This window comes from Camelus ferus, chromosome 5 (assembly GCF_009834535.1).
Source record: "Camelus ferus isolate YT-003-E chromosome 5, BCGSAC_Cfer_1.0, whole genome shotgun sequence".
Classification (NCBI taxonomy): Eukaryota; Metazoa; Chordata; class Mammalia; order Artiodactyla; family Camelidae; genus Camelus; species Camelus ferus.
Genome location: NC_045700.1, coordinates 93,686,831 through 93,703,171, shown reverse-complemented (window position 1 = coordinate 93,703,171; position 16,341 = coordinate 93,686,831). Strand labels below are relative to the sequence as shown.

The window sequence follows — 16,341 nt, the reverse complement described above, 5'->3', positions numbered from 1 at the left end:
GTGAACTCATAATTCTGAGACATGATAGAGGTGTTTGCTAACAATTCAGTGGCACCCATATGACAATATATAAATGCATCAGATCAACATGATGTACTCCTTAAACTTACACAAGGTTATACTTGAAATATATTTCAATTCTAATAAATCTAAAAATTAATTGATTTTTTAAGCTACATGGCACAGCCTGTTCCCCTCCGATCACCATGCGCCCAGGCACTGCTGGAGCAGCTGGGCGTGGTGCCCAGGCTGACTTGGCAAGATCCAGAAACCCTGGAGACAGAGGTCATGAAAAAGCCCGCTCCCCCCAGGAATACACAGAAACCGACACATGGTGCTTTGTGCTTCCACAGGGTGTGGAATTGGTGTTTTAAGCCAAAGTTAGCAGCCTTAGGAAGTACGGAGGCTGCTGCCAATAATTATGTTACTTTTTTTGTGTTCACTTGTATCATGCTTTTGTCTTCTTGAGACCAGCCAGTCCATCTCTGAATTTGGAAGTCAAAGATTCTACTGTATTCTCAGTTTTAAGGCATGTCCAATTTATAGTCAACCAGACCCTCCTTTTAGATGAAGTGAAGGATACTGTGGTGTAGACATTACAAAATCTTCCTCTCAACTCTAATTCAAAAAAATACATGCACCCCGATGTTCACAGCAGCACTACTTACAGTAGCCAAGACATGGAAACAACCTCAGTGTCCATCGACAGATGACTGGATGAAGAAGTTGTGGTATATTTATAGAATGGAATACTATTCAGCCATTAAAAATAAAATAATGCCATTTGCAGCAACATGGATGGACCTGGAGATCATCACACTAAGTGAAGTCAGAAAAAGAAAGAAAACTATATGTTATCACTTATATGTGGAGTCTTAAAAAAAAAAAAAGGATACGAATTTATTTACAAAACAGAGACAGACTCACAGACAGGAAAGAAATCTATGGTTACCAGAGGGGAATGGGGGTGGGTAGGAATAAATTGGGAGTTCAGGATTTGTGGATACTACAAAATAGACAAACAAGGGCCTACTGTACAGCACAAGGAGCTATACTGAATACCTTGTAATGGCCTATAATGAAGCAGAATATGAAAAGGAGTATGTATGTGTGTATACGTAAGTGTAAGTGAATCACTGCGCTGTACACAAATGTGTACAGAAATGAACACAACACTGTGAATCAACTACGCTTCCATTAAAGAAAAGTGCCTTCAATAGAACGGAGGTTCCAAGCCCAGGCTCAGGGAGGGGATTTTACAGGTTCCGGACAGAGTCTTGCTTTGATAAAAGAAGACACGGATCAGCAGTACCCACGAGAGCTCTTTTTTTAACAGCTTCGTCCCCCACGCCTTCTGCCTCTCACAAACAGGGCTCCTGCCCGTCTCTAGACCAGTGCTTCCCCGAGGTCTCAGAGAGGTCCGTCCCCATCTCCGGGTGCGGAGGGGCTGGGGAGGGCTGTCGGCCGGCGCCGGTCCCCAGGGCTGAAACTGGAGCCGCGTCTGTTCTATTTATAGCCTCGCCCACAGCCCTCTCGGCACAGCTGCTGACTTTGGACTCAGTTGAGAAAAAGAGCAGGTTGGTCGCCACACAAACGACATCGCAATGTCCATCTCTGACCGCCTTCCCGATTACCCGGTCAGCTCGGATTTGGTGAGGAGATTAAAGTCGGCCCTGGACGCCGAGGACGAGGAGCGGGTGAGCGACTTGATCCGCTCCGAGGTTCGGCACGTGGACGCTGTGATCGAGCTGGCCAACGACGACTGGATGAAGGACCCCGCGGCTCGGCTGCCCCCCGCAGTGCTCCTAGGTAACCGCGCGCGTCCTCGGCGCCTGACCCTGAGGCCGCGGCCCGGCGCGAGGGGTGGGCGCTCGGGGAGGGCCAGTGGGCAGACAGGCAGCGGTGCGTGCCCGGCTCTCCGATTCCTGTTTATGCACGTACACCGGCTGCGCGTACTGTGCATATACGCTGTGCGCACTGTTACACAGTGTGTGTGTGTGTGTGTATACACTCAGTGTGTGTGTATGTACACAGTATAGGTGTATGTACGTATCTGTGTTACACAGGCAACAATTAAGGCACAATACAGAACATTTTAAAGGAGAGAGAGTAAGCCACGTGACCACCCCCCGACACGGTGCCTGTTTTCATTTCTCCACTTCTTTCCCCCGCCTATTTGCATGTGTAGATTTCCTCCACTTACAGCCGAGCGGAAGACGTGATTTCGCGTCCTGCTCTGTTGAGTTAATATAGCTAAAGTATTTTCCAGGCTGCTGCGTAGCAATCACCGATTGAGGTGATTAATCACCAAATACTTAAACCAAATGCCTGCAAGAGGGGACTGTGTGTTTACATTTTTAGTAGTCAATAACGCTGTAATTAGTGTCTTTATTAGCATTCATATGCTTTTTTTCTTATTCCTTAATAAGAAAGGGTTCTATCCTTAAGGATAAATTTCTAGGAACAGCATTCCTGGGACTTGGATAGGAAATTTTCCAAATTGTTTTCTGAAAGGGTTTCTCTTCCCTCTGGTAGTGAGTGTATGTGCCCCGTCACACCCTGAATATCACCGGTGATGAATGTTCACACTGACGTCTCCGATTTAGCAAGCTCGCCCTGGCCATCCGTCCTTTCTCTGCTGCTCAGGACCAACTCTCGTCTGTGGGGTTTGGGTTTTCTTTGTAAACCTCTTCACGTGTCTCTTGTCTGGTCGGGTCCTTGGGCACTGTCTCCTCATTTCTTTACATCTTTTTTGTCATCTTATAGGTCTCCTTCACAGGACATAGATATTATCCCTTTGCTGTATTTGCTGAAAATATTTTCCCTGACCTGAGATTAACTTCTAATTGTGTTGTGCTGTTTCCCCGCTGGCCAGATGTGCCCTCCACGTTGTGTGTTGACTCCTAAGGAATGTTCTGGGCTCCTCTCCCTGCACTAAACAGACTCTTCCCCAACACACATGTGTGTGTGCACACACTTGGGTACACTTGCACACTCACACATGCACATGCACACACACGTGCTCAAATGTGTGCTCACACCTGCATGAAGGGCACCAGAAGGGAACGTGTCGGGGACCTCTGTGCTGCCGAGTGGAGCTTCAGTGTGATGGAGACAAAGATCAGAGACTGGAACTTCCAAGGGGGCGACCATCCCTCAGCTCCCTCGTGGTGTGGGAGCATGCCCCATGCTGCCTTTCGCTGGGGGTGTGAGCAAACTGCAGGAGGCTTTAGGGAGAAACCAGCTGCTGCTTCTTCTTTTCCTTGGTTTTCCCAATATCTGGGACCCGATCAGGGTGAGGGCCCAGGAGCCACAAGCCCAGAGAGCAACATGCCTTTGTTCTGACCCCAGCTGTGCCTGGACGGGCACAGGACCTCCCCCAAGACAGAGCATGGTACACGCACCAATCCAGGAGCCTGCCCTGGGGGCACGGGGGGACTCTGAGATCATAAACTGTGCTTCGGCCAGGAGTATTGAGTTTTGCATTTGCCCTCCAGACCCACCCTGCCCTCTGCCTGCTGCCCACTCATGAGGTGACCTTATGAACTGCATCAACCTGGCTGGTTGTCTCTGGCCCCTGTTGGGTGAAGCTAACAGAAGGTGCCAGAAGGAGCAGGGAGGGCAGGATATTTGCTCTGGGGACCCGTCCCTGCCTGGTCACTGCTGTGATTTGGATTCGTCATTGGGCTGAAGGCTCAGCTCCTGGCTGGCAGCTCCTACCTCCCAGCTTACCCCTTCAGACACAGGGATGGGGGCTCCCCCTGTGGCTACAGCCACCCTAGTTGGCGTCCCTGAGCCCTGCCTGCCTCTGTTACCCCCTGGACTTGCGCCGTCTGCTCTGCTGGGATTCTGACTAGAGCAAGTGCCATCTTGCCACATCTCCCTTTACCAACATATCCCAGCAGGTTGGGGATGTGTGGATTTGAAACCCTTAGTTTAAAATAGCATGTCTTTTCACATTATGAATTGCCCTGCACTGTCTTTACTGTCCCCATCACTTTCCAAAACACTTGAAGCCAATGAAGTCTGCATTGAGAGCCCCGTTCCCTCCCACGACGGGCCCACTGTGTTCTAAACCACATTCGTGTCTCCTTCTCCACACTGGACGGCCCAGTTCAGAAGGGCAAGTTCAATGCTGGTGACAAGTTGTAAGGACTTGGGCTTGTTCTGGGCTGTTCTCATTTCAGGATGATTGTAACTGAAGACTAAGGGCACATTTTGTTACCAGTGATTCTTCTGCAGAAGAAGCTGGCGGGGCTGGAGCCCAGGGTGGAGGAGCAACACGCTCACCCCGGCGTTTGGGGTCTGCTGCTCTGGGTAAAATATGGGGGTAGGATTTGAAGGAAACAAGAAAGCTTAGGAAATGCGATCTAGGTGGGTGGTGACTGAAGGCAGTCGCCCGGGTGAGAGATGACAGGGTCAAAGCCAAGAGCGTGGGGCAGTCATGAAGGCAAGTGACAGCGGTGAGAAACGCTTGGGCGCTCGCTGGGCAGGGCGTGCTGGTGAGCAGAGGGCCGTGCCACCAATCAAGATGGGAATCCGAGGGACCCGCGGCGGTGACGATGTTTGTGATTTTGCTGTGTGCCTGGCAGCACGGTGAGTGGAGAAGAGAAACAGGAACAATGCGTGTGTCTGCCTCCCAGGCACTCGGGGCCCAGCCCATGCCGCCACAGGCGGGCTTTCGGGTGCCTCGAGAAGCTCCAGTCTTGGAGTGGGACGCTCCGGGGGAAAGCCTGGGCTCTGCCACCAGCAAGCTGTGTGACCTCAGAGAAGTCCCTTTCCCTCTCTGGGCCAGTGCCTTTCCTTATTAACTAGTGCATGAGATTCCTGCCGCATCCCAAGCAGAGGTCCCTGAGCAAAGCCCCACGGGAGAAGTGCACTTGGGAAGCGGCCCCAGCTGACCTTCCCAAGGGCACGAGGCAGACTGGCTGTGGCCTCACTGCCTGGGGGACTGGTGATTTGAGGTCACTCTTTGGAAAACGCTGGCTTGGGTCATTGTTGACCTCCCTCCACCCTCCAGGCTTCTCCAAGGCCATGATCCTGAGTGTTTAGAATCTTTGCAGAGTGGGCAGAACTAACAGCAATACCTTGAAATGTGGCCCGTCTTGGGAATGGGTACGGGAAAGAGTTTCAGTCGTCAGGAGGAGGAGCGTGAGGATGGGGCAGGGCCCAGCGAGCGGGCGGAGCTGGGGATGCCCGCCCAGGCCAGGAGGGGCCGGCACCGAAGGGCGTGCTGAGAAGGCATTTTGGGGAAAGGGAGGGAAAACTTGTCCATCCCAGGGACAACCCTGACTGACAGAACCCTGGGCATTGTTCAGAAGATGACAATTTGCAAAAATAAGAAAAAGAAAGGTGACAGTTCTCTCTGTTTGTCAGCGTGCATCTATGAGGGCCTGGCTTCTCGCGGTGAAGTCCCCGTGCTCATCTGTGAGCTTGTCACTCTCACCAAATAGAACAGAAAAAACAATAATTATTTATTTCTATGCATCCACGTCAGCATCACAACAAAAGCTCAGGGAAAAGAGGTCCCAGCCGAGGAGGTGGTGGGGATGACTTGTTTAGAGAACCCCGCAGGTGTACCCGGGCCCCCTCGAGGTCAGAGGAACTGAAAACTTCAGCCCCAGCAGATGAGGGGCAGAGCGCAGGAGGTGCCGTCCCCGCATGGCCAGGAGGCAGGAGAGGGGTCATCAGTCAGACTCCCCTAAAGACACAACTCACCCGTGCCCTGGGAAGCTACCCGCTCGCCTGCCAGGATGCATTTGGGATGCCCTGTGAGACGCTGGGAAGTACATGGAGGTCTCTAACCAGCACTCAGCACCCCAGTCAGACTCAGACTGCCCCACTGTGAGGAACAGGGGAGACCATGCTGGGGGGCACAGCAGTCTGTGTGTGTGTGTGTATACGTGTGTGAGGAGAACAGGGCTGAGCCCCAGCTCATTCGCAATCTGCTCCCACATCTATCCCATCCCACCCACCCCATCCCAACAAGGACCTCCTCGCCAAGGCAACACCCAAATCTGGGGGCTTATGAGTCCCTCCTCTGCCTCCTTGGCTCACCCAGGCCACTCCCTCCTCCCAGACCCCGCATGGAGGGTGGCTTCTGCTAGAAAGGTGCCCCTGCCCGCCCCCGGCCCACAGACCCACCTCCTCCCTCCACAAGAGCACAGTGCCATCAGTCTCCATCAGTTACTGAAACAAATGACCACTCAAGTTCAATACCTTTGCTATCACTTGGTATCCAGAGCCTGGTCCAGGGTCTTAGCCCTGAGAAGGGCACAAACTCTGAGTGTGGTGCCTGCATGGATGGGCCAGCCTCTTTTGGGCACGTTCAGCTGGGTGGACACAGAGGGCGTTTCCACTGATACAAGTGGCATTAGTCTTTCTGCGAAGAAATATCTGATTCCGCTTTCTGCTAAAGCCAAGTCTCTCAGTTTAATATTAGCAACGACCTTTCCTCTTTGCAAAGCCTATGGGCTCACTAACCAGCAAGATCACAGGGACACAGAAAGGTGGGCGGGGGAGGGGTGGAGAGACCCCGCTTGCCCCCCAAACGCATCAACCATACAATTTGGTAACTGGCGTAATCAAACTACTTAAGAAACAACTGATTACTAATTGCTATTATTAAGGATGTCAGCATTCCATGATTTCGCTGCTGATATATACAAGTCAAGATGCTACTTGAATTCTTGATTGAAATAGAGAACTAGGGGCATGATGTTGTGTTTGGGGTGATGGTATTTAAGCATCTGGAGGCAAGTTAAAGAAATCCTAATTGGGTTTTTATTAAGAGATCTCACCCAGCAGCACGTATAGGTGGGGACCGAAGGTGGGTGGCGTGTGGTGGACACGGACCAAATGGAGTGCGCTGGCGGAAGTCGGCTGTTTGCTCCGCCGGCGCACCTGCAAGCTGGCGCCTAGCGTGCGCTGCCGTCGGGGTACATCTACCTCCCCTCCCTGCGCATGGAGGGCCGCGGAGCCCACGGAAAACCGAGCGGGTGAATGTCAGCTGAACGAGCCCAGCTCCCGCCTTAGAGGACCCACATCTGAACCAGAGACAAGCATGTGGGCGTTGCGGGCGGGCGCACCTGAGACGTGGTGTGATGAAAGCAGCAAGGGGCCAGCGGTGCCGTGACCTGGGTCTCTGCCTTCCCTTAGCCACCTACCCACATCCCAGCTGCCTGTGTGGTCTTGAAACTGTCAGTCCATCGCTCTGAACCTTAGTTTCCTCATTTAAAAACATGGAGTCCTCTCTCAGGGTGTTTCTTGCTTGAACCAGGGTTCAAAGACCAATGACTTGTGTCTGTGGAAATTAACAAAACCCCGCTGCCTTACGCGGTGTGGTGCGTCCTCAGACGCCTGTGCAGACCCGGCCTCACCTTCAAAGGAATGGCCGGCTCCAGGCTAGTCGAGCAGGGAAGGTCTCGCCTGGGACGCTGGTGGGAGACTCGTTTATGGGCTTGAATCGCCAAACAGCAACAGCCTGGCCCGGGGCCAGCTTTTTTTTGGAGAGTTAAGTCCGCGGACCAGAGCACGGTGGCACTGGAATGAGGAGAGAGATGGAGGAGCCACGTGCGGTGAGGATGTCAGCACTGGGGGTGCATTTCCCAGGGGCTGTTGTCTTTCCCACTTTCCCAGCTGAGGAAAGTGAGGCTCAGAGAGGTTGAGTTTCACATCCCAGTTACCACAGGCGGAGGAGGTGGAAATCCAATGCTCTTTCCAGTGCTCCGTAATGCCTGTGATTGCCCTATGGCTGCATTTTACAGATGCAGACACCGAGGCCCACATGTGTTCCCTTACCGGCCAACAGCCAGTGAGGAGCAGCAGACAAACCAGGGATGTTTCCTGACTGGCAGTCAAGGGTTCTTGATGCATATCTACCCAGAGGCGCGTTGCAGGAAGAACCATGAAAAAACATCCCCAGTGAAGCTGTGTACAAACCTTTGACTTTACATCACATACACACATACACACATACACACAAACACACGCACACACACAACACCAATAGCATGGAGGCCTTCACTTCAAATCAGAGTATTAAGAAAAAACATGGATGAACGAGTGGGGTACTCGGCTGCAGAATAAAAACAGAAATGGGAAGCTGGAGGTCAGTGGCGACAGGGAAGGATGGAGAGGAAAGGGCCCTGCCGTCTCGGCTGCACACCCGGGTCAGTGTGTGTGGGGGCAGGGAGACCCTGCTCGAAGCAAAATGAAATTAAACCTTTCTAAGCACTTATAAATCAGCACCTAATGACACTATCCCACCACCAGCCGGAGCATTGCTCTTATTACTTTGATTCACAAGCCAGGAAAAGATCTGGAATTATGCACAAATTATTGTCCCATCTTCTTAATTAACGCTGATTGCAAAATTCTTGCTAAAGTCCTTGCTAACAGACTCAATTATGCGCTGCCTGAATTGATTCACCCAGATCAAGTGGAATTTATTAGAAATACACTTTCCTACAATAACATCAGATTATCTTTGAATATAGTTAAATTATTTAGGAATAAAATGGCTCCAGCAGCAGCCCTGGCTTTAGCTACAGAAAAATATGTCCTACCACCTAGAATGAAGATATCCTTTGCTTTCTACCAGACACACACCCTAGGCTCTTTTTTCCCAGAGGTAGGTTGAATCGCTGTGGTGAGATGAGCTATATAACTTAGAGCTAATGGTCCAGCTTCGAAGCATATGAGCAGAAAGAGAAATCCTACAGGGTCGAGTCTCAGCTCGCCCCAGGATGAACCGTCACTGCCTGTGGAACACAGTGAAATTGCAATTAGACTAAATCAGGGTATTTTCAGAATCAAAACTGAGAAACAGGCTAATAAAGAAATAATGTATGCTGATGACACACTTCTATTAGCATCAGTCCCCAGCGCGCTGGAGAGCTTTGAAAGAACAAAAAGAGACGAGGATAAGAGGCAAGAGGCTTTTCTACCTTTCCGGGATGACGCTGGCTCCCGCAACGGTGTGCTCTGCCCAGGATAAACATTTCCCAGAGACTGACTGGAAATGGCAACACACAACCCATAGCCTGGTCCTGCTTTCCAGCATCGCCCAATGCCAAACTCAGCAGTCGGATATTGAACAGGAACTGGGCTTGTCCTAGCCACCATCCCTGGCACACAGCAGGTGTGTGATAAATGTTAATAGACCCAATAGTGTATAGAGGACCCTAAAAACCTCCGGGATTGGCCCTTGAAAGATGAGCATGGTCTCCATAGGCTGTGACGGGAAGGACAGGAACCCACACAGAGGGAGCACAGGGAGCCGACGCGGGGCACACAGCCCGCCTCGCACAGGAAGGCGGGACCTGCTGGAACAGGGGTGTGTGAGTCAGAGAAGAGGGAGGGACACCCAGGCAGGCTAGCTGTGACTGCATTGTGTGAGGCCACAAATTCTAGACGTGAGTGTTTACACCTCTTTGGAAAGGCAGTGAGGAGCCACTCAGCAATGGAATGAGATCATCTAATTGGGGGGGAAGAACTCTCACATATGTAGGAAGGCTGGAGGTGGAGAGACCGGGGCCAGGGGATACGGAGCTGCTGCACCCCCACGCCCCCTCCTCCTCCACCACGAAGGTCCCTGTGCCAACGCAGTGTGCCCGGCCAGAGCAAAACCCTTCCCCACCTCCCTTGACGCCAATAGCGGGCTGAACAGCAGGTCAAAGATGGCAGAACAGTCAGTGAACATGAAAACAGATCAATAGAAAGTACCCAGTCTGAAGAACAGAAATTGAAATGATTGAAAATGAAATGACAGAGACTGTGGGACCATAAAGAAGTTCTGACAGTCAACAGGAGGCCGAGAAAGAGAAGAGAAAGAGAATGGAGTGGAAAAGATACTTAAAGAAATAATTACCAAACTCTTCCCAAATTTGTTGACAGATATAAATGTACAGATTCAAGAAGTTCAGCAAACCCAAAGCAGGACAGATATGGGAGAAAAGAGACAAATACGTGTCTGGTGCCTGGAAGCTCTATTGACCGTTGCTGAGTCAAGCCTGCGTTGTGGATAAAGAGCAGGTTGCATGGGCGTGAAGGGTGGGAAAGGTATGCGGAGGAAAAGACGCAACGGCAGTGTCATGTTTAGAGGTGCACGTAAGTTTCCTTCCCGCAAACCTACAATCGTTCCCCACTGCCCACATCGAAGCATCGGCAAACTATGGTCCAGGGGCCGGCTACCTGTTTTTATAAATAAAGTTTTATTGAAGCACAGCCATGCTCATTCACTTACATACTGTCCAAGGCTGCTCGCATGCTACAATGGCAGAGCCGAGCAGTGGCTGCAAAGACCCTATGACCTACAAACCCTAAAATAGCTACTATCTGGTGCTTCACAAAAAAGGCTTGGCAACCCCTGTCCAACAGAGTACAGTTCCAACTTTTAGCAGGTGTCCAAGAGCCTAGAAGATGTGCTGTGAGCTAACTTACTGCATCGTCTCTCCACATCCCTTCACCCGCCCTGTACCCCAGGGACTCTGATGGAGAACGGTGCTACTCGGAGCTCAGAGGGAGGGAGGTGTTGCTCTGCAAAGTGTTGGCCATGAAAATGGACAGTCAGCATTTAGAAACATGGACAGCCATTTGACAATCAATGTAACACCCATGGGTGTGATTCCTGAACTTGTAATTCTGCTTATTTCTGTTTTATTGTTCCCTGTAATGAATTATTATTGTATTTTGAAAAAGAATCATGTGTGACGAATTGGGACCCCCTCCAAAAAAAAAATCCCTGGTTCTTCACCTGAGGTGTTTGGGAAACTCGATTCCAAATCGCCCTCAATCCATTTGGCCCTTCCTGACCTTGGGCGGGGCACCTGTCTGCTCTCCTGTCTTCACCTGCTCTGACAACACATCCTTCCGCCCTTCCAGGTGGCCTCAGGGTTCCCAGTCCAGTGATGAGGGAATTTGCCTGGCAGGATATTTGCTGGGGACTCACACCTGTGAGGGGCAGGGAGGAGGGCGATTGGCAGAGGGGCAGCTGCCCTGTGGCCCCACCATGCCGGGCCAGGCCCGAAGGGGAGCCTTGGAGCTGATACAGGGGTTAGAGTTTTCCCACATAGGGTCACAATGGGAGGACCTGTTCCAGAACCTGATCAGTCATTGGATCTGCTGTGTCGGGAAGTGTACTCTGGAATGAGGTGGCTCTCTACCCAGAAGGAGCTGACAGCCGGAGCGACAAGTCCTCCCTAACAGCGGCGTCTGGGCAACACACCTCTATGTCCACCAAAGGTCTAGAACCCGCCGCTGACCTCGGCTCTGGGCCCTCAGCCTGCGGCTCCTTTCCTCCCCAGACCCCGCCCTGCCTGCCTGATTGCTGCCTGGTCCCCAGGTGCCCGCCTCCCAGACTCCACCCTTGGCCCCACCAACACAGCCCTGAGGCCAGTGACGCCCATTTCTTGCTCAGCCCAGAATGACAGGACACAGCTGCCCCACCACAGGCCAAGAGGAGGAAACAGACACCCTCAGGGGTCAGGAGCCATCCTTTCCTTCAATTCCATCTGTGCCCGGCTCAGATGCCAGGGAAAGCCCGTCCTACCCGCCCTTCCTGTCGTCACTCTGAGACCTTACTCGATGCATTCTCGTGTCACACCGGCACCTCCGTCAGGCAATGATCTCATTCCACTTGCCAGGTAACCTCTGCCTCGTCCCTCCCTCCCGCTAAGCGTAACACTCCTTAAAGGGAAGGATTTTTACTCTGAATGTCCGTAAGCCTCTAGTACCTAAAAAAAATGCCCTGTATGTGTGCGCTCAATATAGAGCATTTCCAAGTGGTGTAGAAATTTACCCTTCCACCTGCATACGTGGGAGAGATCAGTTTCACTAAACTCTTCCAAAACTGAATTTAAAAAAAACAAAAAACAAAAAACCTCACACAATCCAATAGGCAAAAACAAAACAAAACAAAACAGCAACAACAAAAACGCCTCTTACTTTAGCTTGCTGTTTCAAATTAGGAAAATTGGATGTTGTATTTATGCTTGGTAGGCATTCATGTTCCTTATCATGCCTTTTTCCTATTTTTCTGTTGGGAATTTGAAGCTCCCATTTTCTGCAAACAGGAAAATAAGGACGGGCACTTTACCCCCGTCAGACATCGCGGGGCCCCCCTTGGCCCTGGACAGGTTTGCAGAACAACCAAGCCGCTCCACCAGGCGCACCCCCGTCCTCAGCTGCAGGATCGGTAAATTTCTCGTCTCTAGAAGGGACGTGAAGGATGATACGGATACCAATCAGGCCAAACCAACTTCAGGAGAGAAGTATTTTGCTCCCTGTGTGATGTTCATAAAAAACAATCAGGCTGAACATGCACTTTGTCTCAAGAGGCAGGAGCTGCACTTGCATCGTGTAATTAAACCCCCGCGACAGCTGTCAGGGAACTCCGTCACCTTTCTCAGGGAAAGCTGTACTGAGGTGCTTCCCAGCACCATCCCCTAAGAGCCCGCTGGGGACCAGGCGGCTGCATGTCACACTCAGCCACCGCGGACCGCAGCGCTCAAGGGCACCTTCACTTCTGAGCTTCCAGAAAAGCCCTCCCGGGCGAGTGATGAAAGCTGCACTTGACCTTCGGAGAAGATGGCATTCGTAATGAGAAGGGGCGGTGGCTTTGCAGGATCCGCGCTGGGCTGGGTAGCACTGTCAGGAAAGTGAGTCGGCGAGGCGTTTTGCCCTGCATTGCGTTCTTCCACCCGATGGAGTGGGGTCTCTTAATAATGGGAAATCAGGGCAGACAATTTAAGTCATTATTAATAGATACACTTGATCTGCGGAAGTAAAATGTTTGAATGTTCTGTTAAATGAGGTGAGCTGTGCTAACATGTTATTCAGAGAGGAGGTCAAGGTACGGTAACATTTTTAATGCTGACGTCTGCGTGACTAACTCCAGTGGAGGGGTGGGCTTGTCCTGGAGGGCTTAGAAACAGAGCCTGACACACCTGCCAGCTTTTTTTATTTTTTAATTTCTTTTTTCTAATTTAGAAATGCTACAGGGAGTGGGGATGAAGGGGGGGGGCGGTTAGAAATTAAATAGGGAGAGTGAGGATGAAAAAAGATGTGAAAGTAAATCCACTCCAGGACCTGCAACTGCTGTGCCAGGTGGCAGGGGTGGCAGGTTAGAGCCCAGTCAGGTTGAGCACGTGGTCATTTATAGAAACAGTTCATGCAGGAAGCAGAAAGTTGACCAGGATAACAGTGTCCACTGGCATATCTGAGAAGGTGCTCAGAATCTCACGATGTCCACAAGGGGCGGGGAGTGGATTCCTGCCCTACTATGTCCATTAATTTGGACACTTGACCCCAGAGGAAGCCAGACATTTGCCCAACCGCCCTAGGAAAGAATCCACATGGTTGTCCTTTCCCAAGAGCACGGCCTGAACACGTGGAAAGTCACAGCCCTGGAAAGCCAGCCGGACCCTGTGATAAACCCGCCTGCCCCCCTTTTCCGGTTCAGCTGAGTTATCCCAGAGGGTACCAGCAGAGCTCATCCTCAGACGCTTCTGAGGAAGAGAAAATCATTCATCAGTTTAACAGAGGATGCAAAGGTCCCAACATCACGTGAACGTAATAATTACCATTTGAACACGACCGTTCGCGTATCTCATTATCATTCCAAGGTGGATTATTTTTCGTCTTATTTGATCCAAAAGCAGAAATTCCCTCTTGTGAGCTGCATACGCTACAAGACTTAGGATGGAGGACTGGTCTTTGTGTCTCCCATGGACAAAACTTTATGCCTGTAAGTCCCAAAAATATTCTTTACAAAACTATATTCACACCCAGGGGACCACCTGAAGAGTCATTAGAGCCATTTAGTCCGTTCCCTCAATCATCCAGATAAAAGTTAGGCGTCCTCTCCAGCTTGCATTTTTGTCTTCTCTTTCTAGGTTCACGCCACACTCTGCAGTAAAAGGCCACCGCAATTAAATTTCTTTAGTACTCTGCCATGGTCCACCTGCACAAAGGAGGTTCCTCCATGAAATAGATACCACTTGAAAGTTCGTTTGAAAAACTAAAAGCATTAAACATACTGATTTGGAGAAAATTTCATTCATCAGAACCCCTCTCTTTCAAGAACGGCACTGTGTTTGTTCAGGAGAATTTCCTTGACCAGCTCCCTGGAGTAGAAGCTGAAACTAGCAAGGTCTGTGACCGCGTGGAACCACACGAAAGGGACAGGGCGGGGCGGAGGTGTTCATGGTTGCACCGGAGAGAGAGGAAGTCCAGATGGAGACTGGTGGAATAAGGCTGAACGAACTATGACAGACTCTTCACTGCCTTCAGTATAGTTACCAAATCCGCTAAGGGTGTTGTTAGCGGGCTAGCTTGAAAGCAAACAAAGCAACCAAAACATACAGAACACTCACAGGCAAGCAGACACAGAGGGAGGGCAACGCGAGGCAGCAAAGCACAGGGGGTTCCGGGATTCCAGGGAGGTCTTGGGTTACACAACGTCAGGGGTCCCAACCAGTAAGGGAACTTAAGCCGACATCTAACTGACCCAAGTTATTCTATACTGACCTGCTTCGAGTGTTTGAAAATCAAGTGAATTAATTTGCTGTACTTAAGTCACCTAGATTTAGGAATAAACATCAACACAGACTAACCTCTAAGCTTAAAAACAAGAAAGAGAAACCTCTAGTGCCGGAAGCAGGAGCGCCCCCAGCAGCGAGGGGCAGCCTCAGCCACGTGATCCACAAGGACGGCAGGACCCTGTGGGCCTGGGGTGTCAGTGTTGGCCTGGGGCACTGCCTGAATCAGCCCGGGGCGCTGGTCTGCTGGGATCTTCTGGAATCCTGATTATGTCGTGCTCCACGTCAGCCACCAGTGTGATACCCAGCGGTTCGTATGGTCACTCAGATCATCAGTAAGCGTACTGTACAGGGTCAGCCTGAAAACAGAGCCTGGGTTTCCCTTTTGAGCAACGGTCCTCAGCCTTGGCTGCACATTAGAAGCACCTGGGAAGTTTCTAACGGTCCTGATGCTCAGGCTGCACCCTCCAACACATCACATCAGAATCTCTCAGGTTGAGATCCAGGCATCAGTATTTTTTCAAAGCTCCCCAGTAATGCCATTCTACAGCCAAGGCTTGAACCACTGCTTTACGGGGACCATGAGTGTTATTTCTCCAGTTGGAGTTTGTAAGCAAGATTTTCCTTAAAAAGAGATCCAGATTTTTTTCTATTTTCTCTAAAAGGTTTTCGACTTTCTATTACAGGCTGAACCATTCATACCGTTGCCTACATCTCTTTGCATGTTAATGAGATAACCATATCACAAGAAAACCCTTTCAGTCCACGCTGACTTCTTCCTAGTGACCCACAGAGCTTCAAGTGCCCCCTCTTCCTTTTCTAAATCCTCCCAACCCATCTTCTTCATGATCCATTCAGGGATTTTGCCCAGGACTGATGTCAATTCAGACCTTAAGGAATCAAGAATTTTTCCTATTTGAAAACTAAAACCCTGGTCTTCTGGTCCTTCTTCTGTTTTATCACAGTTTCTCAAAGATTTTGATGATTACTGAGCAACTTGATACACAAATTCACTCTTGGAAGAAACTGAGCTTTCATATGGACCAAAGTAGACAGAGAAGATAAGACTTGAGTTGCATCTTGAAGGCTATGCATTGCCTTTTAACCAAACTGATAAGGGCGAGGATGATAAAAAATGGCTTGATCCAGGCAAAGTATGGATGGGCATGACCGGTGTGCAGCAAGCAACGAGAAGCCCAACCAAGAGCGCTGGGTCAGGAGACAGTGTTAATCACGTCACTAAAGGACACTGTTCGGCCGGTGGGAAGGACAAGAAGTAACTACTGTGTGTTAGGGTCCTATGTCACTGCTTGTTTCCATGTGGCCCTTTTTTAAATTATTGAATTACAGTTAACATAAATATTATATTAGTTTCACTATTTTTATACATTATGAAATGTTCACTGAAATGAGACTAGTTACCATCTGTCACCATTAAAACTTACAATATTATTGACTAAACCCCTATGTGTAAGACGGTGGCCCAGTTTCATTCTTCTGCATGTACTGTCCAGTTTTCCCAGTACCATTTATCGAAGAGACACTCCCCCGTTGTGTATTCTTGCCTCCCTTATTGTGGACTCATTGACCATATGTGCATGGGCCTATTTCTGGGCTCTGTTCTGTTCCGTCGATCTCTATGTTGGTTTTTGTGCCAGTACCACACTGTTTTAATTACTAAAGCTCTGTAGTATAGTTTCAAGTTTTGTTCAGCTTTGTTCTTCTTTCTCAAGATTGCTTTGGCTGTTTGAGATCTTTTGTGGCTCCACACAAATTTTAAGATTATTTTTTCTAGTTCTGC

General features: G+C 50.1%; 1 protein-coding gene across 2 annotated transcripts in view; it reads left to right on the top strand.

Annotated features, from left to right (window-relative positions):
* The first annotated feature begins 1,566 nt into the window (after positions 1–1,566).
* The window catches only part of ASB18 (ankyrin repeat and SOCS box containing 18), a 58,574-nt gene continuing 43,799 nt past the window's right edge, over positions 1,567–16,341 (top strand). For both annotated transcript variants that reach the window (XM_032480560.1, XM_032480559.1), the window contains exon 1: positions 1,567–1,809. In XM_032480560.1, the coding sequence (XP_032336451.1) occupies positions 1,605–1,809 (205 nt within the window). In that variant the 5' untranslated portion in view covers positions 1,567–1,604. The remainder of the gene's footprint in view (positions 1,810–16,341) is intronic.